We start from the raw sequence: 21193 nt of genomic DNA, 5'->3' as shown, positions 1-21193 counted from the left end.
GCGTCCATCATTCGGTGATGGTCGTGGGAGGAGTGGTCCATGGTGGATAGTTAGGTAGATAGATGGATGATGAGTTTATTGATGTCCGGCGGGTGATGGAGGGATGTAATAAAAGAGTGGTGGTCGCGGTACTGCACTAAGTGAAGGATTGAAGAGATTAACGTTGCAGTTGGCAGTTCCAATGCGAATGGCTACAAAATCATAAAATCACGGCAAGCTGTCCTCATGTCTTCACCATCTGTTTGAGTGGTTGTATGGGTGGTGTTTGTCTCAATTGAGCTCGCGTGTTCAGATCCCTGAACGCCACTCACTCACTTGCCCGCTCAGTGAGACGGCCCGCTGATGGGATCCACTGCGCTGAACTAAATTTGGGAGCGGCGCTCGCGGCGTCACTGTTCCTGGGCTTGCCGGCTCGGCGAGGGCGGGGTTTGTTGGTGGGGCATGAAACAGGTGAGACTGGACATGGTTTGATGATGATGACCTCGGGGGCGCGGTTTGACCATTTGAACGGCTAAAGCTCAAGGAAACCCCGTAAAGTAACCTTAACTTGGGTTGCAACCTCAAAAATCATCTCTCTCAGGTATGTGCATACGGCATCTGTAAGTAGTAAGCTGCTCGATCCATCACCGACGATACCCGGCCCCACCACAGTTAACTTACGCGGGGCAAGACGCTTTACTCAAACCATCTTTAAACACTCAAGCAACTACTTGCATCAAAATTTAACTTGCCGTTAAACAGCTCCATCGATACTTTCCCGAATTTTGAGTCTGAAAACTTTCACGATGATCGGGCCACCAGTAAACCTACCAAAGTGGTATGTTTTCCACCCTATAAACCAACCAACACACACATAACCCTCTGATTCATCACCGTTAACACTGCTAACTCCACCCCAGGCTCGAGGAGAACTCGCACCTCCTCAAGCCGCCCATCAACAACTACTGCGTCTACAACGGCGACTTCACCGTCATGATCGTGGGCGGCCCCAACGCCCGCACCGACTACCACATCAACACCACCCCCGAATGGTTCTACCAGCACCGGGGCGCCATGACGCTCAAGATCGTCGACCCCACCGAAGGCAACAACACCTTCCGCGACATCGTCATCCGCGAGGGCGACATGTTCCTGCTGCCCGCCAACACGCCGCACAACCCGGTGCGCTTCGCCGACACCGTGGGCATCGTGCTCGAGCAGAAGCGCCCCGCGGGCTCCCTGGATCGCATGCGTTGGTATTGCCAGAGGGAGGGGTGTGGTGCGGTGGTCAAGGAGGCGGCGTTTCATTGTACGGATCTGGGCACGCAGATCAAGGAGGCCGTGGAGGCGTTTAAGGCGGATGAGGAGGGGAGGAGGTGTAAGCAGTGTGGGGAGGTGGCCGAGTGGTGTCCGAAGCCGGGGTCGATTAGGGATCCGAATTTGGAGTGAGCGTGGTTGAGTGTTGGGTGGTGTGGTGGTGTGGTGGTGTGGTGATGTAGATGGGGACGCGGGTGTATTCGTGCTTGTTCATTTCCGAGTATGGCTGGTAAATCACATTGGTCTGTTATCCAGGCTGGGATTCTATTATTTCGCAATTGGTACTGGGGGGGTGAGCATGGAAGAGACGGGTTGGATGTACTCCTCGAACTATGTATGCCCTATAAAATGATTGCACCTCTAGAGTATTAGAGTCAAAGGTGGTGAAACGGTAGAATGCCAAAAAGCCAAAAAGCTCACCTGCCAACCCCCCCCATCCGCCGGTCAGATGAGGGTGGCAGGCTACGAAAAACCCTTTCAGGTTTTTCTTCGCTTTTTTCTTCGCGAGGGGGGAGTCGAACCCACGGCCTCTTTCGGTTGGCGTTCCACCCGGATTCCTCCCAATACCGTTGAGCCAACCGGTGTTGGCTTCAATTGGGAGGATCGGTGACAGTGTGAGCTGCGGAACTAGTATATATACCATAGGCTGGTCACGGGCGGCCGGGAAGGAACCTAACAAGGCTGGAAATGTTCGGATGAAAGTGCGCGTTGAGGCGGCCACTCATCGGGATGACCCGTTGACCACCCATCTATGTCTATCACACTAAGGGATGTACATCACGTCTCGGCATACTCATACGAGCTGGTCGACTCCTCCACGGCGACCTCGATCTTGGCCTCCTCCAACTCCTTGCCGTCGACTCTAATACCCGCCCGCATGACATCTCCCGGCACGACGGGGCCAACGCCCTTAGGGGTGCCCGTCAGGATGATGTCGCCCGGCTCGAGGGTCATGACCTTGGAGATGTCGCTCAGGATCCTGGGGATCCGGAAGAGCATCAGCTCGGTCGAGTCATTCTGCACCACCTTGTCGTTGACGCTGAGGTACAGGTCGATCTTGTGCGGGTCCGGGATGGACGCCTTGCTGATGATGTTGCTCACGGGCAGGAACGTGTCAAAACCCTTGCTGATGTCCCACGGCAGGCCCTTCTTCTTGGCCTCGTTCTGGACATTGCGTGCCGTCATGTCGATGCTGAGGGCGTAGCCTGATTTCGGTTTCAGTGCCAGGAATCACGGCCCGTGAGGAATTGACTCACTCTCAATGGCGTCCAGCGCCCCCTGTTCGTCCTGCGCGCTGAGATCCCTCACCCGCTTGCCCAGGATAAGGGCGAGCTCGACCTCATAGTGCAGGTTCACGCCCCGAGGGCGGATCACCGGGCCTTCTCCAGGAAGAAGGATGGTCGAAGTCGGCTTCTGGAAGAAGAAGGGCTGCTTCGGGCGAGCGCTGTTCAGCTCCGTGATGTGGTCCCTGGATGCACGTCAGCCACAAGCCACAATACACACCCCATGCTGCATTCGGGAGAATGAGGTCCGAGTCACGACCAAGACAGCCAAATCAAAAGGGACGACGCACGCATAGTTGCGGCCAATGCAGACCACCTTTCCAGTCTTCTTGATCGAAGTCATGGTCGCCATTCCTCTGATTCCTCTCCTGAGTAGTAGTCCCATCGTGAAACAATTCCCCGCGCTGACGGGTGCCGCTTATATTATACAACGGTTCCGGTACACACTTCTGCTTTGGTGACAGGTGCAACGTACAATCCGATTGGGAAGAGAATGCGACTTCGGCTGTCTGTACATGGTAATTATTCGGCTCGGCCGACACGCACGGCAACACTTTTGGGTAGCCGATCTTGACCCACCAAAACAGCCAGGGGGTACGAACCACACATCCCAAAGAGAGCAACGAACCACGTTATCGCATAGCTGACTACACTATCGCTAGATACATACGAGCTTTGAAACTAACGGTTATGCGGGGAACTGTCGGCACGATTGCTGTTTGAAAGATCTGCTGTGTCTTCCTTGTATTAAATAGGCTAATACTGTGTCAGCTCGTGCTGGTTGGTTAAACCTGCTCATCCGGCGGAACGAGGATCGGTTGTGATCGGTTTAACCATCCGTCATGGCGGCGATGGTTATTCATCAAGTGCTTGAACCCTCGAGAACCCAGACCAAATACTTCGTAATTGTTCGCCTTCCATCGATTTGAAATCGGAGACCATACGTAAGCGGCACAGCGGCAAATCGATCAGGTCGCGGGAAGCAAACGGTGCCGTGTGGCCATGGCTCTCGCCCTAGGAGTCCGCCGTCGCCGACCCGTTCCAGGCGAACGGGATGAGCGGGATGGCTGAGATGCTGCGGGCCTGGAAGGTCGCCGAGGGGCATCGGAGGGGCTTTCTCCACGCCTGGAGAGGAGGAGGAGAATGCGGGGAGCACCCCATGAACAGACCATGAACAGAAAAAGTTGAACTCCAAATGTCCATGGAAGAAAAATCATTTGGCAGCTGAGTGAGAACCTGCTTGCCGAGTCTCTTTTCCTTTCACCAATGTCCTTTTTTCTGCTTTTCTCGGCCTCTTTTCCCCCATCGCTCGATCTGCTCGGGGCGTATTTGAATTCTTGCGCGATGTCTCCTGCTTTGCTTGATGCAAGTTTTGGAGCCACTCGCCTTTTCTGGTAATTTAGAATACTGCCTTTTTTGGCCACTGGATACCTAGGTGGGGCGTCCACGAGGGCAGGATGCACAAGCCCTTTAGCGGGTGCCCAGACCATGAGCCACGGTCCCCTGTCGGCTCCGACAGACCCCCGCTGAACAAAGCTCCAAAAGATTCGCGATGACCGCCTGTCATAGGCAATCAAGTTCAGCCCTGCCGTCATGGTGTGGCCCCAGCTGCTCTGTTCAACGGGCAGGTCGATGCACACCATCCCGTGCACTTAGGTACCGCGGGGGTATGTCGGTGTGCTCTTTCCCGCCTATTGGGGTGATGATTAGCTAGCTCCAGGCTAAGCATAAATCTGCAGCTGCTCTTCGCCTCGCCCAGAAAATCCTTCTCTGTGAAACCGTCCATCTCACACCGAACTCCAATAGGCCACGCAACCAAACACCAACGCCGTAGCCATTCTTCTAGACCTTAACAACACCTACACCGTCGCCAGTGGCAACCTCGACGCGTTATTATTGTCTCGACTACTCTGCCACCCCAACTACTTTGAATGATCGCGAAAACACGAGACGGCCCATCCCAACTTAGGACGAAGCATCCATAACAATGATGGAAAGCATCCAGCTTGCGCAGATGCTGGCTGACCTCAGCGATCTAAACGCCGCGGTATGCGATGCCCATGCTGCATTCCAACTCCGTGCGCGAAATCCCCTAATAGTTTGTCATAGCAGGAATCGCAGGCCGCTGTCGCCTTGGTTAACGCCAACAAAACCCTTCCGACGTCATCGCCTGCCGACTCAGCGCGGCCATCGGAGCAAGCGCCGGCCCGGCCAACCCTGCGACATCACAAGCGCACTGGATCCGGCGGTTCAGCAGCTTCGCCGGGTTCATCCTTCATGTCGAGGACAGCTTCACCCGCCAAATTCGACAAGCTAGGCCGGCGCATTCTTACCCCGCCCAACACACGCACAAACTCATCCTATGGCTCGATCCCCGGGACGCCGCAGCGCGAGACAGAGGTTAGCAGGAAACCACCCTTCACCACCACCACCATAACCACCTACCCAGGCAACACTACCATCCCCGTCACCTACCCGCTCTCGATTCCGCTCCTCTCCACGAACCCTAGCCATGGCCATATACTAAATGTAACGCAAACACAACAGACCGACGACGATGTTGACCGAGCCAACTCCCTCATGTCCCTCTATGAGATTCGCGCCAAGCTGAAGGACCAGGACAATAACCGGAGTCTCAGCAAATTGAGAGAGAAAATCGCCGCCCTTCACGCGAAGCAGGTGCAGGGCGAGAAGAAGGATGGTGACCCTGGAAGGGCGAAGTTCAGTTATCCCAAGAGCCCATGACCGAGTTTGTTGATGATGTTATGAGGGGAGGGGGATTGCTATTCCTTACACACACAAACACGTCCGCTGGCCATATCGGGTTATTGGGTTATCTTACAGCTCAGCGACGGTTTGCATGGCGTCGGGTATCATTCATGGAGTATCACGGCGTTATGGTTGCACACTATGTTTGTAGGGACACTGAGTCGGTAATGGAAGGACAGGAAAATGTACGAGTACTTTGGGATAGACCACTCCGTCGGTCCATTTACATCGCTGCGCCGAGTGAGTTTACTTCGGCCCCTCGAGTCTTTCTTTTTTGTTGTTAGGGCGAGTCTCGTCTCAACATCTATCCAAGACCTAGGCCAGCAGTCTTAGAATAGTAATGCTCAAAAAATTGAACATCACTCCATCAGAGTCAAAACACCCGTCGCGGCAAATACGCCTTGCAGCTTATTCTCGGACGGGATGAAAATGCCTCATTGCCCTCCGGATCGGAAGGCTTTAGAGAGCCTCATGATCACCACCTACTGTATTTACAGAGTGTCACACACCTTTAACGCATCTGTCCACATCCGGCCACTGGAGCGCTTCTGGATCATGCACGCGACCACCCACCAGTCCAGATCCCCGCTATTTCTCACCCCACGCGTCTGCACCCCTGTCACCGCCCGGTACAGTGGGGTACAGCAGTCCCGCCTGCCAAGACTGCCAAGGCCCGTCCAGGTTCACCGGCAGCACGCGTCGCTGCAGCGAGACTCTCGGCGACCAAGTTCAATCAGGTACGAAAGTATCTTTTAGTTCCGGCACCATCTCCCCACAACAGGCGGGCGACGAGATAAAACCAAGCGACCAACACCGATATCTTTGCGACGCATTACAGTAAATACACACAGCTACCAGCTGCTATAGGGGAAAGGAGGAGGCGAAAGCATAATCAGCAGCAATGGCGACCGGCGTGGACGCGAAGCTCCTCAAGAGCACCAAATTCCCGCCCGAGTTCAACCAGAAGGTAGACATGCAAAAGGTTAACGTCCAGGTCATGAAGAAGTAAGCGTTGCCGACCGACGCCGACCACAAGACCCGGCTTTTGTTATTAACAGCATATCAATCAGATGGATCGCCAACCGAGTCACAGAAATCCTGGGGAGCGAAGACGACGTCGTCATCGAGCTCGTCTTTGACCTGGTCGAGGGCGTTCGCCATGTGAGTATCTGGCCCACACATCCATCACTCACCCCAACCATCGGTCCTGATCCTTTGCTAACCTCGAGTGTGATACTGCCACAGCCCGACATCAAAGCGATGCAGATCCAACTGACTGGCTTCCTCGACAAGGACACGCCGGCGTTTTGCAAGGAGCTCTGGAAGCTCTTGCTGAGCGGGCAGGCCAGCCCGCAGGGCGTGCCCAAGGAGTTGCTGGAGGCGAAGAAGCTCGAGCTAATGCAGGAGAAGGTGGGCAACACCCAGCGGACTATTATCACCACGACGCGGGCTAACACGGAAGCAGATCGAGGCGGACAAGGCTGCCGAGGAAGCCCGCCAGCGACGAGAAGAATTCGAGCGCCGCGACCGTGGTAGAGGCGGTCGAGGTGGGGGAGGGCCCGGCCGGGGTGATACATGGCGTGGATTTCGAGATGATAGGGATCGTGGCGGATTCGGACGCGGGCGGTCCCGCTCGCCGCCCCGTTTTCGCGACCGCGGCGAGCGTGGTGGAGGACGTGGAGGGCCCCGCGGCGGCGGTGGGGGATGGCAACGCGATATCTACGTCCCCCGGGGAAGCCCGCCCAGACGTGGCAGCCCACCCAGGCGGGGCGGTGGGTGGCGCGATGACAGGCGTCGCCGGTCTCGGTCCCGCTCCCGCACCCGGTCGGTGTCGATTCGGTCGACCTCGTCCCGGTCGCTCTCACGCAGCCCCAGCGTGGAAGGAGGCAGACGATCCATCACCCGGTCACCCAGCCCACCCCCGCGGCGGCGACGCGCACGGTCTCGGTCCCGCACCCCGGTCTTTCGGCGGGACGCACCCAAGCGGCGCCGCTCTCCGCGCGGCCGGACCCGCTCCGTGTCGTCAGACCGTGACTCGCCGTCGCCTAAACGTCGACGCTACTCCCGGTCGAGGAGCCGCAGCCGCGGTCGGAGCCCCAGCCGGAGCCTGAGCCGGAGCCCGTCCCGAACACCAGTGCGGCGCTACAGCCGGTCGGCGTCGACATCCTCCTCCCGGTACTCGCGGTCCCCCAGCCGCACTCCCCCCAGGCGGACGAGACGCGACAGCCGGAGCGGGTCCCGCGGCGGCGCCGACACGCGTCGGAGCAGAGCCCGATCCTGGAGCGGGAGCCGCGGCGACGCCAGTCCCGCCAGTTCCTACGATAGCCGGCGTCGCTCGCCCGACCGCCGGTCTCGTGAGCGAGGGAGCAGCCCCCGTCGGCGCGCTGCCGGAGGAGGAGAAGGCAGCGGCGACAGCCCGGGGAGGGGGAGGGGCGGGCACAGGGCCCGGAGAGCCTCTTCTGCATCTTCATACTCCTCTACACGGAACAGATCGGCTGATGGTTCAGGCGCTGAGAACAGACCACGATCTTCCCGTGACGACCCGGCGGCGTCGAGTGCGATACAGGTATGTTGGGAGAACACTGAAAAGATGGGTGGTGGGTGGGGTGGAGTGTATAACTAAGCTGACGCCTTCGACAGGACACAAAAGCAGCCAGCGAACTCCGCGAGAGAGAGCTCAAGGAGAAAATCAAGAAGATGAGATCCTCGAAGAGCGGAGACGATCACGTTGAGGCTAACGCTGCTTGAAGCTCTGCTACTATATACATTCGAAAACAAAAAGAAGGGCCACCGTATCTAGCTGGAAGGGTCATATCATGGGTCATGGCTCTGTGGCATGTCGCATGGGCTTAGGTGACTGAGGATTGGGATCTGTGAGACCAAACCCCTGAATTTCCCCAACCGTTGCCCATCAAAAATTGTCTCTGAAGTCTCTCAGGTCTATTAGAAACGCAATTATCTTGCCTCGACTGAATTGTGAATTTCTGTCTGCTTTGTACCGTTTCAGCCATTGTTCTATGCGATTTTACCGTGCCAGCCTATGAGTTTGCAGCAGTTTTGCTGTACCAGTAACAGAGGCCTTGTTATCCTTTGACAGGCGATTACGTCGATTACGTCCCCTGGTACTCGGACAGTTGAATCTGTGCTCTTTCATACGTTTTCGTTGCCGTCGTAGTCGCACAGTGCGGGAATGTGCCTTTTTAAACGCCCATTGGCCAGTGCGTAGACAGGCCCAGGAACCTTGTCGGACAATTCGAGGTTCGCCTGTTCCGTCGCGTCGCCCAAGCTACGAAACAACTGCAATTCCAACCTCACGACCACTACGAGGGTCTGTCGGGACAAAAATTGAAAAGAAACAACATAAGTCTTTCAACATGACGGAAAACGCACCCCCCGGGAGCAACAGCAAGTCGACGGGAGCCAATGGCACCGGCGGCGATGCAGCTTCATCATCATCGGCAGCGGGGATCCCCTTCTACGAGAAACAGCGGCAGCAGCTGAAGGAGCTGATCTCGCGGAAGCGAGCACTCGAGAAGAAGCTGGTGTGTTACGAATCCCCGCCTCCCTCCCCCTCCACCTCAGACTCAGACGCAGAGCAAAGCAGCGGGAACGAGGACGAGGGAGCAGCAGCAGTGGAAGAAAAACAACAACCGGCGAGAAAGAAGCGGGCGCTAACCAAGCGGGCACCACCACCCACCCCCACCAACAGAGCACGGTCGAGGACCTCATCGTCGACAAAGAGACGGCGTACCTCGACGGCACGCCCAGCGGCAACATCATTATCGGCTTCGACAACTACGTCAAGGGCGCCACCGCCGCCGCCGCCCAGCGCCGCAAGACCGGCGCGCCAGACCACAACCGCGTCTTCTCGCGCAGCTCCGTCTCGTACAACGCCTCGGCGGTAGGCTTTTTTTTTTTTTTTTTTTTTCTTTTACCACCTCACCCACCCACCCGCTCGCACAAAATAATCCTATCCTCCTTATCTAAACTAACCACTCCCCGCCCCGACAAAACAGGATGCCCAAACCGCCGCGTCCACGCCCGCACACACGCCCCTCTCCAGCAGTTTCGGCGGCAACGGCCTATCCGGCGCGCCCACGCCTACTAGCGCCGTCGGTGGTGGTGGTGGTGGTGGTGGAGGGGGCAGGAGTGGCCCGTCGTCGAAGAAGAGTAAAAAGAATACACCCGCGGCGGCGGTGGCGGCTGCTGCGGTGGGTGGTAATGCTGGGGTGGAGGATAGTGAGACGGATGGGCGCGAGACTAAGAAGGTGCGGACTAGTTTTGGGGCGAGGAAATGAGGCTTCTTTTTTTTTTTTTGAACCACTGCTTCGGATTGTCTCTATATGGGCGTGGGTGGGTGAGATGGGGGGGAGGGTGCTTTTTTGAGGTTTGGCGTTTTGGGGGGGAGGGTTACAGATGGAGCTTTGGGACATACCCCTTTGTTTTTTTGTTCTTACCTATTGTGCATATTGGGTTATGGCGTTTGGGGAGCTAAAGTGAGAAAGAGAGTGAGAACAGACTGAGACTGGGCTATAGAAGGCGTGGATGCTGTTTGTAACTACCTCTGTACTTACAGGTATGTCAGGGCCAGCAATGGCGTGAAGTTGGGAGAGAGCACGCTATCCATGTAGTATACACTAGTCCGTCCACCTACAGCCGATTCTATCCTGCCGTGCAATGAGCCTCTTTACGCAATCCATCAATCTCCTGCCTATTCTGGCGGTTGTGCTGGAGCTGCCCGTCAAGGTGCGGGGCCAAGCTGTTTGTTGCCCCTCATTGAGATGGACTGGCCCGCCCTTGAGAGCTGACGCTCACTCAAGGTTATATTTTATTTATACCTTTTCTTATCCATCCTGAATATTTCTCAATTCTTTTCAATTACCATACCAGGCCATTCAACATCATCCACTTTAGTTTGTGGTCCCTCCATACGAAAACCAACATGACCCTCACAGCCAACAAATTCACCCCCGAGGTGATGCTCTCGGCACCTCGACGATCGTCGGGAGTGCCCAATGCCTCGGGGACGCTGGTTTTGTATACGGTATGGGGCTTAATTACCATTTATACTTGCGGAGACTATATGAGGAGCCTATAAGCTAACTTCGTCAGATGTCCACATACTGCTTCGAGGAGCACAAGAACTCTCCCCAGATCCGAATTCTCGAAATCGACTCTGGGAACTCGATCACCGTCTTCGAAGGGACTGGCGCGAGCGAGCCTGTCTGGGTTGAGGATGAAGTGGTTCTCTATCTTAAGAGTGGGGACAACGGCAACACCACGCTGGTCGCCTGGACTAACGGATCCGAGTATGATGACCCCGAGGGGTGGCTTGTTCACGGCCCTAACCATTGCTTTTAGGCCATATGAAGTTGGATCGGTCAAGGGCCCCATCTCCAATCTGAAGGTCAAGAAGCTCTCGGACGGCACCGTGGCTTTTGTCTGTTCGGCTGCGACAACCTCCCAAGGAAAACTGCACAACCCCGAGGCGGAGAAGAAGCCGCAATCCAGTGCCAAAGTCTACACCAACCTCTTCGTCCGTCATTGGGATTCTTGGAACTCCGAGAACGCCAGTTCCCTCTTCTACGGTGTGATCGATAAGAAAGACGACAAGTATTCACTCCGAGATAACGCCCTCCACAATGCTCTGGCGGGGACTAAGCTCTCCTCCCCTGTGCCGCCGTTCGGAGGCACCGGTGATTTTGATATTGGCCCGTTGGGGTTGGTGTTCGTGGCCAAAGACCCGGAGCTCAGCCCGGCCATCTACACCAAGACGGACCTCTACTACATCCCCCTGAAAACCTTCACCGAACCCAACCCGCCCTCCCCACAAATCGTCAAGACACCCGGCCTCGAAGGCTACTCCAACGGTCCCGTCTTTTCCCACTGCGGCCGCAAGGTCGCCTTCACCCGCATGCGCAGCAACCAGTACGAGTCCGACAAGCCACGCCTCCTTTCTCGTCCCCGACATCGCCCACCCCGACAAGACGGAGGAGTTCTATGCCACCGACGACGGCAACGGGCGGCTGGGACAGCCGCCCAGAGTCCATCCTCTGGAGCCACGACGACGCCAGACTCTACGTCACGGCCGAGGACCGCGCCCGCACCCTCATCTTCTCCCTCCCCTCCACCCCCTCACAAGCCGGCACGTCCCTCCCCACCGCCATCAAAACCCCCGACGGCAGCGTCCGCGCCCTCTACCTCTTCGCGGACCCCTCCAACAAAACAGCCTCCCAAACCGCCAAATCTCACCACCTCTTCATCACCACCGCCTCCCTCATCGACAACGCCTGCTACTCCGTCACCGACCCCGCCACCGCCACCTCCACCGTCCTCTTCTCCGCCTCCAAGCACGGCAAAGCCTTCAACCTCTCCCCCAACTCCATCTCCACCATCACCGTCCCCGGCCCAGGCGGCGCCGACTCCTACCCCATCGACGCCCTCGTCATCCGCCCCTCCACCTACTCCCCCTCCGACGCCGAAAACAACAAAAAGAAATACCCGCTCTGCTTCCTCATCCACGGCGGGCCCCAGGGCGCCTGGCAGAATTCCTGGTCCACCCGCTGGAACCCGGCTGTTTTTGCGGAACAGGGCTATGTGGTCGTGTGTCCCAACCCGACGGGTAGCACGGGCTATGGCATGGCGCTGCAGGACGGGATTCGCGGGGAGTGGGGGGGCAGGCCGTACAATGATCTGGTGAGGTGTTTTGAGTGGGTGGTGGAGAATATGGGCGAGGTGGATGGGGAGAGGGCGGTCGCGTTGGGGGCGAGTTATGGCGGGTTTATGATTAGTGAGTTTCTTCTTTTTTTCTGTTTTCTTTTTTCCACGTATGGGATATATATAGGGGAGCGATGGACGGCGGCTAATGAGAACCACAGACTGGATCCAGGGCCACCCGCTCGGGCGCAAGTTCAAGGCGCTGGTGTGCCACGACGGCGTGTTCAGCACGCTGAACCAGTGGTGTACCGAGGAGCTGTTCTTCCCCATCCACGACTTTGAGGGCACCCTGTACGACAACCGGCCTGCGTACGAGAAGTGGGATCCTGCGCGCTTTATCGACCAGTGGGCGACGCCGCAGTTGGTCAGTTCCCCCTTTTCCCCTTCCCCAGATATTTTTGTGGTACACGTTTTCGCTAATCAAAGCATGGCCATGGCCACGACCACGCCGAGCAGACCATCCACAGCGAGCTGGACTACCGCCTGCCCATCACCGAGGGCCTGGCCGCGTTCAACGTGCTGCAGGCGAGGAACGTGCCGAGCAAGCTGCTCATGTTCCCCGACGAGAACCACGTAAGTTTAGCCTGTCTTACCTCTTACAGCGAAGAGTTTTTGGTGCAGTGCTGATTTTTGGGTTTTGTTTGTAGTGGGTGCTGAAGCACGAGAACTCGCTCGTCTGGCATCGCGAGGTGCTCGGCTGGATTAACAAGTATTCCGGCATTGAGGAGGAGCAGAGGCTGGCGGAGGGGACGGAGAAGCTGAAGGTATAAGTGGTTTGACCGTGGAACGGCAGGAGAGAGAGTGTTAGTTAGGTTTGTCTAGCTTGAATTATTGTCTTCGCCGATGTGGATAAGCATGTTCAATTGACATGGTCAAAGACGATATGGGGGTGGTAATTGTCAATCTTGATCGTGCTTATTTTCTCGCTCGGGTGTGCATAAAAGTTCGTTGCTGTTGAAGGACGGATTCCAGAGTATGGATATAGATGTCTTAAGATAGTGCCACAAACAGTCAAGAAAGCCAACATCGCCAACACATTCAGACATTATTTAAATTGTCTCAATTCAACCGCTATCTAACCAGACCTTGTAGTTGCATGTATCCTACAGCTACAAAGTTCACCTAACCGTCTCCAAACCCATCAAGGCAGCGCAATGACAGGGGTCTCTTTGCCCAATAATCCGTCCTCCAAGCCAATACTCATGCAAGTCACTACCACAAACAGTACCCTAACCGTGCCCTCGCGTTCCCAACGAGGACCTGCCCATCACCAACATATTTTGTCCCAGACCAGACTGAGCCGTACAACAATGGTATCCCCAGTTTCCCGGAGCGCCAAACGCCACTCGGTCGTATTGACGACCGAGAAAGAAGGAAGTAAACAAAGACCCGATGCCCAACTCAACATGCCACCAAACCGAAACACCAAGGAATCTATGCAATACAACGAACCAAATCCGAAGCCAACATTACAGGGCGCCGCGGAGCACCGTTTTAGGCATCAGCCACAGAAGAAGACCCCTACGCCTCGACAGCCACCGCGGCAGCCGACTGCACAGCACTCTCGGGCTGGTTCTGGTGCGGCTCGCGTGCGGCCTCGCCCCCAGCCTCGCGCTCTGCCCAGTCTCCCCAGAGCCCGCGCTTCCCACGAACGCGGATGGGACCGCCCAGGGTGCCTTCGGGCTGCTCGACCTTGATGGCGTCCTTGGTGGCGAGCACCAAGCACTCGAAGAACATCTTGGTGGCGTCGGCCTTGGAGGTCTTCTTCTCGGGCAGCAGCTCCTGAAAGACGACAGCCGTCTTCTTGCGCTTCTCGGCGTTTGTGGCGGCCTCGGCGCCAAACAGGTCGCGGAGGATGTGCACGGCGTGCTTAGTGCCGATGGACACAGGGCCGCTGTCGGAGGGGTGCACAATGGGCATGGTGGTGTCGTCAAAATTGGGCATGGGGCTCGAGGGAGCACCGCCCCGGGAGCCGGGGCGCTCGTCCTCATCGTCACCGTGGAAAACGGCGGTTTCGTCCGCGGGGATGTCGAGCACCGTGCCGTCCGCGGCAATGCTCTGGTTGCCCGCAATGGACACGTCGAGGCCGAGCACCGTCTCATCCTCGGGAAGCTCTAGACGCGGCGATTTTGAGACGCCCTGCTCATCTTCGCTGTCCATGTCGGCGACGCCGCTATCTCTCTTCCGCTTTAGCACGTTAGGTCGGATGGATCCAAGGGACAAGAGGCCCTTGAGCTCGGGGGCCCAACCATTGCTGCGGCCCTCGAACAAGACGTTGTTGACAAAACCGCCATTCTTTTGCAGATCCATCAGGCCAACGATGTAGGGATCGTGCGTCAGGAAGGTCTGCGGCTTGAGGATGTTGTCGCGCTTCGCTTGCTGTTCCTTGATCTGGGCGTTGGACAGCATTGTTTGGTCGTCCGGCTGGAGCAGCTTCTTCTTCTTCTGCCGCTGAGGCGCCCGAATCATGGATGCTGTCGGGTCATCACCCGGCTCGTACATGTCCGTGTTCATGTGCCGGCTGTACTCCATCTCGACCTCCTTGGCGAAGTCCTCGTCAATATCGGACAGCGGCGACTCAGAAATCCGCGCGCGGCTCATGTCCGGGCGTGCAGCTCCGGGCATTGCAGACTCGTCCCCGACGTTGAACTGAAGATCATCGTCGCCCATCTGGATATCGCCCTCCCCATCGGCAATGTGAATACCATCGCCAAAGTCGAGATCGAGGCCCAGGGACGGCTCGCGCGCCTGCCGGTCCTTGCTGGGGCCCCCCATATCCAACTCGCTCAGCATGTCCTCCTCAACCGGCCGAGCAGCAGGCGCATCTCTGCCGATTTCCACGCTCTTGTCCATCAGCTTGGTCGGGCGCTCATCGATATCCATACCAAAGTCGAGTTCTAGGTCGAGGTCGTCCATGTTTGCCAAGGCCAACTCTTCATCATCGCCCGTAGCATCTTGCAGAAACTGGCTGTTGTTGAAGTCCTCTTGGAGGTTGATGTCGCGGTTGCTTGGCCTGACGGCAGCTTTGCGGCTGCTTATCGGAGTCGCTGTCACCTCTTCGAGTTGCGAAGCAAGGAATTCGGAGCTCGGTGGCGGCAGCAGGTCGAGGTTATCGTAGGGCGTGATGGTATCGGGGAGCATGAGCGCCTCCTTGGCAGTTGGGTGCAAGTTGGTAGGAATGTCATGGTTGCCGGTGGATCGGAAAGCCTGGACGCGTTAGTATACTGCTCTGCAAAATGCATCTCACCAAAAACCATACCATTTTGATCTTGATCAGGGCCTCGTTGCAGTCATCGAGGAGATAACGCGCCTTGCGGCTGTAGATGCGGACGACGCCGAGCAGCAGCTGGCCGCTGAGGCGGAGGGCGAGAGGGGCGTCATTGGGGGCAATGATGGCGTCCACGCTGTCTTGCAAGTTGTGTTGCAGAATCTGGACCTTGGAAATTTTGCGCTCTTGGTTGGCGGAGAGCCATGCCTTGGCCAAGGGGCCGGTGGCACTGAGCAGTGTCCCGGACCAGAACATAGCGACGGCGGCAGCAACAGAAGCAAGACTTGTAGATCAATGACAGATAGAGGGGTAGCGATATGACAATTGTCAAAAAGTGAAATGGACGGAGATGTCCGCGCGCGATAGGAGGGACGCGACGGCGGGGCAGTTGCTAAGGCGGGCGGATTGTCGGGGAGATGGAGAGGTAAACACGGCAAGGCGCGTTGCGTTGTTTGGACAATGGCGCGCTGGGGCAAGTTTCGCCACACCGTTCAGGGCACGCGCGATTAAGAAAACCTGTCAAGGTTGTCGATAATGATCGGTTTTGGTAGTGCAATGGGCATCGGATCGGATGCGGTAGCAAGCAAGAAGCGATGGTCGAGATGGAAGAGGGTCGAATTGGAGGTGAAGAGGGAGGGATCTGTCGGTTCGGAACAGAGGGACGACGGGTGGGAACGTGCAACGAGCTCGAGTGAAAATCAAGCCCCTGCGAAATTTGAGAGGCTGGGGTGCCCCACCAGCCACCGACTCGGGTTCAGGCAGCACAGTCACGTGAATCAGTATTGAGAGCGCGGCTTGGCGGTGTAATGACGGTCGTAAATTACCTAATGTTACGAGGTATGAGGTCAAGCTTTGTGTGCCACCTGCACCGTCCGAAAGCGAACAACTGTCTCACATACACGACATAAATCCCAACGTTCTCCAAAGGAGTCTTGCCACGAGTATAGTGGCAAGCCCTTCTAAGTTATTGCCATAGAGGGCAAATATGGGCACATTCTCGGTTCACGGGTTTTGTTCTCCCGGTCCTGGGTAACCACCTAAGCTGATTTGTATTCATATCTAGCAGGAATCTGTAGTTGGACTGCTAAGATACCTACTTGTAGGTTGGTACCTACCAGGTACCTATATAGTGCCAGAATTTGTACCACGAGGTGCCTCTTGAGCTCTACTGCCATTCTAGACATTTCCTCTACCTGCTGTTTTCATCACTCCACGATATCGGCCTCAACATGGACGACCCAAATATGTCTTTCAAGGCTAGCATGATCATGAACTTTCGAAGATGGCAGCGCGAGTGTGGAATGCACTGTCAGCAGATGCCAAGCCGAATGGCGCATGGTGCCTGGCTCCTCGCTGCACACACCCCTGTCTGCAGGTCCGCGCGGGACAGGGAACGGCAAACCTTGATTAAACACGTTCCATGAGCAACGTCTCGGCTCGGTCCATTGTATCCCTTCAGCCCTTTAGGTGTCCACCTCCAACTCTCGACCGGGCCTCGAAACGGGAAAAAAGTCACCTGCGCCGGTAATGGGCGTTGCTTCCTTTCTGATGTATTGATTAAGAGCGGATAACTATCTATTTTTCCTTTCCTTTTCTCTTGCATTGTGCCGGAAAACCTTCAGGCCCCTGCTGCTGTTGCAGCCATTCATGACGCCCGGTTCGACCATCGACTCCCGCTCGGGGTCCTTTGCGCCCACGCCCTGTGCCGTCACTTGCCTCTCCCACGGACTCTAGGATGGATCGATTTACGCGGAAAGATAATGGGGATGCCCTGCCGATCTACCAAAACTCGCAAGAGCCAGGGTCAGCAGGCTCCGCTATCGAGCTGGAGCGGTTGCGGTCTACTTCACCGAGGATGAGCCCTCGACCGACGTCTGCGCAGTCAAGGGTACGCTTTATGGGTAGTTCATACGGATGCGCGCAGACATGCTAATTGGCCTCAATTAGACCGTGGCCGATGAATACTCGTCCCTGACTCCGATCGAAGCCGCCTCGCGGTTGAAGACCTCGCTCACCCATGGCCTTACGCCCGCCGAAGCCCTCTCGAGGTTACGCGACTACGGCCCGAACGAGATCCCGCACGAAGAACCCGAGCCGATATGGCTACGATTCATCAAACAGTTCCAAGAACCACTGATCGTCTTGCTCTTGGCGTCTGCCGGCGCGTCGATCGTGGTGGGGAATATGGACGATGCCGTGAGCATCACGGTTGCTGTGACCATCGTGGTGAGCGTGGGGTTTGTACAGGAATATCGCTCTGAAAAGTCGATCGAGGCACTGAACCATCTCGTTCCGAACCACGCCCATCTTGTGCGGAAACAGGCACCCAACGCCTCTCCCAGCGGGCGCTCGCCGAGTTGGCCAGTAGGCGACAAAACTCCTGACCTTCCAACATCCGGCTCGGTCACTCCCGAAGAAGAGGTGCTGGAGGCAACGTCGTCCAAGGTCATGGCCGCCCAACTGGTACCTGGGGATCTTGTCCTCTTTACCACCGGCGACCGTATCCCTGCCGACATCCGGGTGACGAAAGCCGCCGATCTGACCATCGACGCCTCGAACCTCACAGGCGAGAACGAGCCCGTCAGGGTCACCGCGAACACTCGGCCGCGTCGTGCCATCGGCGTTCCCAGCTATGGAAATGCTAGCTTGCAATTGCCCCAACCATCCTTCGGAGGATCCGCAGACGGACACTCGGGACATGCCAGGGTCGACCATGACGGGCCTCACAATATTGCTTCCATGGGAACGTTGGTGAAATCCGGGCATGGGCAGGGTATCGTGTTTGCAACTGGCGGCGATACACACTTTGGTACAATCGCAGCCAGCGTGTCCGGCACTGAAAGCCCTCGCTCCCCGCTGCAACTCTCAATGGATGACCTTGGGTCGCAGTTGAGCAAGGCATCTTTTGTCATCATTGGCCTGATCTCGCTCATCGGCTGGTTCCAGGGAAAGAAGCTGCTTGAAATCTTCACCATTTCTATTTCCCTGGCTGTAGCAGCGATTCCGGAGGGGCTTCCCATCATCGTTACCGTGACTCTTGCCTTGGGCGTCCACCGGATGGCTAAGCATAACGCAATCGTTCGGAGAATGCCCAAGGTCGAGACTCTGGGATCCGTCAACGTGGTTTGCACAGACAAAACAGGTAAGCCAGGCATTTTAACTGGGAAGAACCGTCTTGGTTAACACGCGTCTAGGTACCTTAACCACAAACCACATGACGACGGCCAAGATGTGGTATTTTGGCACGAACGATGCCGTTGATGTTGAGTCCGATGACGAGGCGACCGAGGCCAAGCTAGGCCCGGCCGCGCTGAGAATCATGCGGATCGGAAATATAGCTAACAATGCGCGTCTTGCCCGCAACTACACCGAAAACGGCGCGGCCGCGAGAGCCGTGCTCTCCTCAACCCATAATCGGGGCCAAGCGTCGACGTACACGCGCTGGGTTGGCCAGCCTACCGATGTTGCCATGCTTGACCTTTTAGACCGGTTCAAGGAGCACGATGTCCGTGATTCCATCGGGCCCCGGGTGACTGAAACCCCATTCAGCTCCGAGCGCAAGTGGATGGGTGTCACGATTGGCTCCGAAGGTGGCAAGAACGACAAGGAGTTTGCGTACATGAAAGGCGCCATCGACAAGGTCCTCGACGCTTGCGATACCTACGTCACAAAGGATGAGCAGAGAGATCGTGCTGGACTCGGCGCGGCGAAAGGAGGCTTTGGAGGCAGCCGAACAAATGGCGTCCACGGGTCTCCGAGTTTTGGCTTTTGCCAGCGGCCCTGTCTCGAGATTCAGAAGCAACAAGCCCCCTGCTAGAAGCAATACCCCCGGCTCAGACAGAGCTGATAGCCCCGTTCATCATGGCGTCGAGGAGCAGTACAAGGGCCTCAGCTTTGCCGGTTTAGTGGGCATGAGTGACCCGCCTCGACCTGGTGTCGGACGTTCCATCAGAAAGTTGATGCGCGGGCGTGTCAAGGTCATAATGATTACCGGCGACGCCGAGACCACGGCTGTCGCTATCGGCAAGCAACTGGGCATGGCTGTTGCGACACCCACTGCGCATACATCAAATCAAGTAACCGTCAGATCGGTCCTTCGCGGCGATGAAATCGACGCCATGTCGGACGAGGACCTGGCAAGGGCAATGGAACACACCACTATTTTTGCACGAACAAACCCCGACCACAAGTTGAAAATCATCAGAGCGCTCCAGTCCCGCGGCGATATTGTCGCCATGACGGGCGACGGCGTCAACGATGCGCCGGCTCTCAAAAAGGCCGACATTGGCATTGCCATGGGCATGCACGGCACTGACGTCGCCAAGGAAGCCGCCGACATGATCCTGACCGACGACGACTTCTCCACCATCCTCCACGCCATTGAAGAGGGCAAGGCCATCTTCAACAACATCCAAAACTTCCTCACCTTCCAACTCTCCACCAGCGCCGCCGGCCTCTCTCTCGTTCTACTCTGCACCGCCCTAGGGTTCAAGTCCCCGCTCAACGCGATGCAGATCCTTTGGATCAGTAAATCTCCCCTCCCCATGTCCCCCAACCCCCTCCCGCCCATCAACTAACCCCTTCCCCCCTTAGACATCATCATGGACGGCCCCCCGGCTCAATCCCTCGGCGTCGAAGCGGTGGACAAAGACGTCATGAACCGACCCCCCCGCCGGCGCGGCGACGCCGTCCTCACACGACGCTTACTCTCCCGCGTGTTCACGCAAGCGGGCATCATCATGGCGGGGACGATGCTGGTGTACAGGCGCGAGATGCTGGACGACGGCGAGGTGACGCGGCGCGACACCACCATGACCTTCACGTGCTTCGTGCTGTTCGACATGTTCAACGCGCTCACCTGCCGCTCCGAGAGCAAGAGCGTCCTGCGCGGCGAGGTCGGCCTCTTCAGCAACCTGCTCTTCAACTGGGCCGTCGCCGGCAGCCTGATGGGCCAGCTCGCCGTCGTCTACCTGCCCTGGCTGCAGGAGGTGTTTCAGACCGAGGCGCTGGCGTTCAGGGATCTGCTGGGCCTGTTGATGCTGTGCAGTAGTGTGTTTTGGGCGGATGAAGTGCGTAAGTGGTTAAGGTATGGGAAGGGGAGGAGGGGGACGTTTGTTGGGGGGTATAGCCAGGCGGTGTGATAACGGCTGTCGTGGGGGGGAGGGGAGGCCGCTGTTTGGTAAAATGGGTTTTAGTATTGGTTGAAACTGGAGTATGAGAATAGATGTGGTCTGGGTTAGAGTTGTTTTGGTTCTCATGGGTGGTGTGTATATGCACATGTATATATCGGTGCTGTAGACTTGGTATGCACACACATCAGGGTTGTCTCGACCCCCTCCTGAGACAACCGAGATTTGCAAATTAAGTTTGTTGAAGCAAATCTCCCTTAGTTTACTCCCAGAAAATTAGACCTAGAGTGTTGTCACTCCATTGTGTGATGTGTACGTCCCGCGATAAGACCTCACATCGCGAGGTGGGCCTCGGTGCGGCCGGGGGCGGGGCACCGGGGAAGGTGGAGAACCACTCCCCCTAGCAGGACGGCCCGGACTCCACACCCACGACGGTGTAAGTGCCCGGCAAGCACAAATCACAACTACGGCGCCTCCCCCTACCAGTCAAAGCCGTCCCAGGATCCTCTCCCAGCAGTTCCTCGAAACGAGGCTATTAAGCGCCGGCCGTTCAGCTGAAGCCCAATAAAGCCTGCCAAGCACCCGCCTGGAACCAACAACACCTTCAACTCAGCCTTGTTCATGCAGTCCGGGGGGGCGCCTACAGGGGTCTCTCCCGCACCAAACCCCTCCCCCGCCAACAGTCGCATCGCGCTATGCCACTCTCCCTCTTGCGTGCTCTCTCCCATATC

The 21193-nt window shown here is 56.9% G+C and overlaps 9 protein-coding genes across 9 annotated transcripts; 7 read left to right on the top strand and 2 right to left on the bottom strand.

The window, feature by feature from the left end:
- Positions 1–785: 785 nt before the first annotated feature.
- On the top strand, positions 786–1428 carry CHGG_01841 (uncharacterized protein; the record flags this gene model as incomplete). The annotated part of the gene is made up of 2 exons (XM_001221061.1): positions 786–817; positions 900–1428. 2 exons carry the CDS (start codon positions 786–788, stop codon positions 1426–1428), a joined length of 561 nt encoding a protein of 186 aa, XP_001221062.1.
- A 645-nt stretch (positions 1429–2073) lies between these two features.
- On the bottom strand, positions 2074–2922 carry CHGG_01840 (uncharacterized protein; the record flags this gene model as incomplete). The annotated part of the gene is made up of 3 exons (XM_001221060.1): positions 2074–2501; positions 2553–2764; positions 2870–2922. 3 exons carry the CDS (start codon positions 2920–2922, stop codon positions 2074–2076), a joined length of 693 nt encoding a protein of 230 aa, XP_001221061.1.
- A 1644-nt stretch (positions 2923–4566) lies between these two features.
- Positions 4567–5324, top strand: CHGG_01839 (uncharacterized protein; the record flags this gene model as incomplete). Its single annotated transcript, XM_001221059.1, has 3 exons — positions 4567–4626; positions 4692–4979; positions 5127–5324. The coding sequence occupies 3 exons, from the start codon at positions 4567–4569 to the stop codon at positions 5322–5324; spliced, it is 546 nt and encodes a 181-aa protein (XP_001221060.1).
- A 925-nt stretch (positions 5325–6249) lies between these two features.
- CHGG_01838 (uncharacterized protein) lies at positions 6250–8096 on the top strand (the record flags this gene model as incomplete). The annotated part of the gene is made up of 5 exons (XM_001221058.1): positions 6250–6353; positions 6419–6509; positions 6594–6758; positions 6814–7914; positions 7989–8096. The coding sequence occupies 5 exons, from the start codon at positions 6250–6252 to the stop codon at positions 8094–8096; spliced, it is 1569 nt and encodes a 522-aa protein (XP_001221059.1).
- A 626-nt stretch (positions 8097–8722) lies between these two features.
- Positions 8723–9646, top strand: CHGG_01837 (uncharacterized protein; the record flags this gene model as incomplete). The annotated part of the gene is made up of 3 exons (XM_001221057.1): positions 8723–8890; positions 9058–9249; positions 9365–9646. 3 exons carry the CDS (start codon positions 8723–8725, stop codon positions 9644–9646), a joined length of 642 nt encoding a protein of 213 aa, XP_001221058.1.
- A 644-nt stretch (positions 9647–10290) lies between these two features.
- On the top strand, positions 10291–12835 carry CHGG_01836 (uncharacterized protein; the record flags this gene model as incomplete). The annotated part of the gene is made up of 7 exons (XM_001221056.1): positions 10291–10392; positions 10461–10657; positions 10710–11276; positions 11336–12138; positions 12227–12429; positions 12492–12638; positions 12713–12835. 7 exons carry the CDS (start codon positions 10291–10293, stop codon positions 12833–12835), a joined length of 2142 nt encoding a protein of 713 aa, XP_001221057.1.
- A 751-nt stretch (positions 12836–13586) lies between these two features.
- Positions 13587–15588, bottom strand: CHGG_01835 (uncharacterized protein; the record flags this gene model as incomplete). The annotated part of the gene is made up of 2 exons (XM_001221055.1): positions 13587–15272; positions 15325–15588. The coding sequence occupies 2 exons, from the start codon at positions 15586–15588 to the stop codon at positions 13587–13589; spliced, it is 1950 nt and encodes a 649-aa protein (XP_001221056.1).
- A 300-nt stretch (positions 15589–15888) lies between these two features.
- CHGG_01834 (uncharacterized protein) lies at positions 15889–16409 on the top strand (the record flags this gene model as incomplete). Its single annotated transcript, XM_001221054.1, has 2 exons — positions 15889–16001; positions 16397–16409. The coding sequence occupies 2 exons, from the start codon at positions 15889–15891 to the stop codon at positions 16407–16409; spliced, it is 126 nt and encodes a 41-aa protein (XP_001221055.1).
- A 153-nt stretch (positions 16410–16562) lies between these two features.
- Positions 16563–21030, top strand: CHGG_01833 (uncharacterized protein; the record flags this gene model as incomplete). The annotated part of the gene is made up of 7 exons (XM_001221053.1): positions 16563–16708; positions 17068–17221; positions 17281–18475; positions 18528–18948; positions 19007–19860; positions 19927–20406; positions 20792–21030. The coding sequence occupies 7 exons, from the start codon at positions 16563–16565 to the stop codon at positions 21028–21030; spliced, it is 3489 nt and encodes a 1162-aa protein (XP_001221054.1).
- Positions 21031–21193: the final 163 nt, after the last annotated feature.

Source organism: Chaetomium globosum, genomic scaffold (genome assembly GCF_000143365.1).
Source record: "Chaetomium globosum CBS 148.51 scaffold_1 genomic scaffold, whole genome shotgun sequence".
Lineage (NCBI taxonomy): Eukaryota > Fungi > Ascomycota > Sordariomycetes > Sordariales > Chaetomiaceae > Chaetomium > Chaetomium globosum.
The sequence above is the reverse complement of the archived record's forward strand: the minus strand, read 5'-3'. Positions and strand labels throughout refer to the sequence as shown.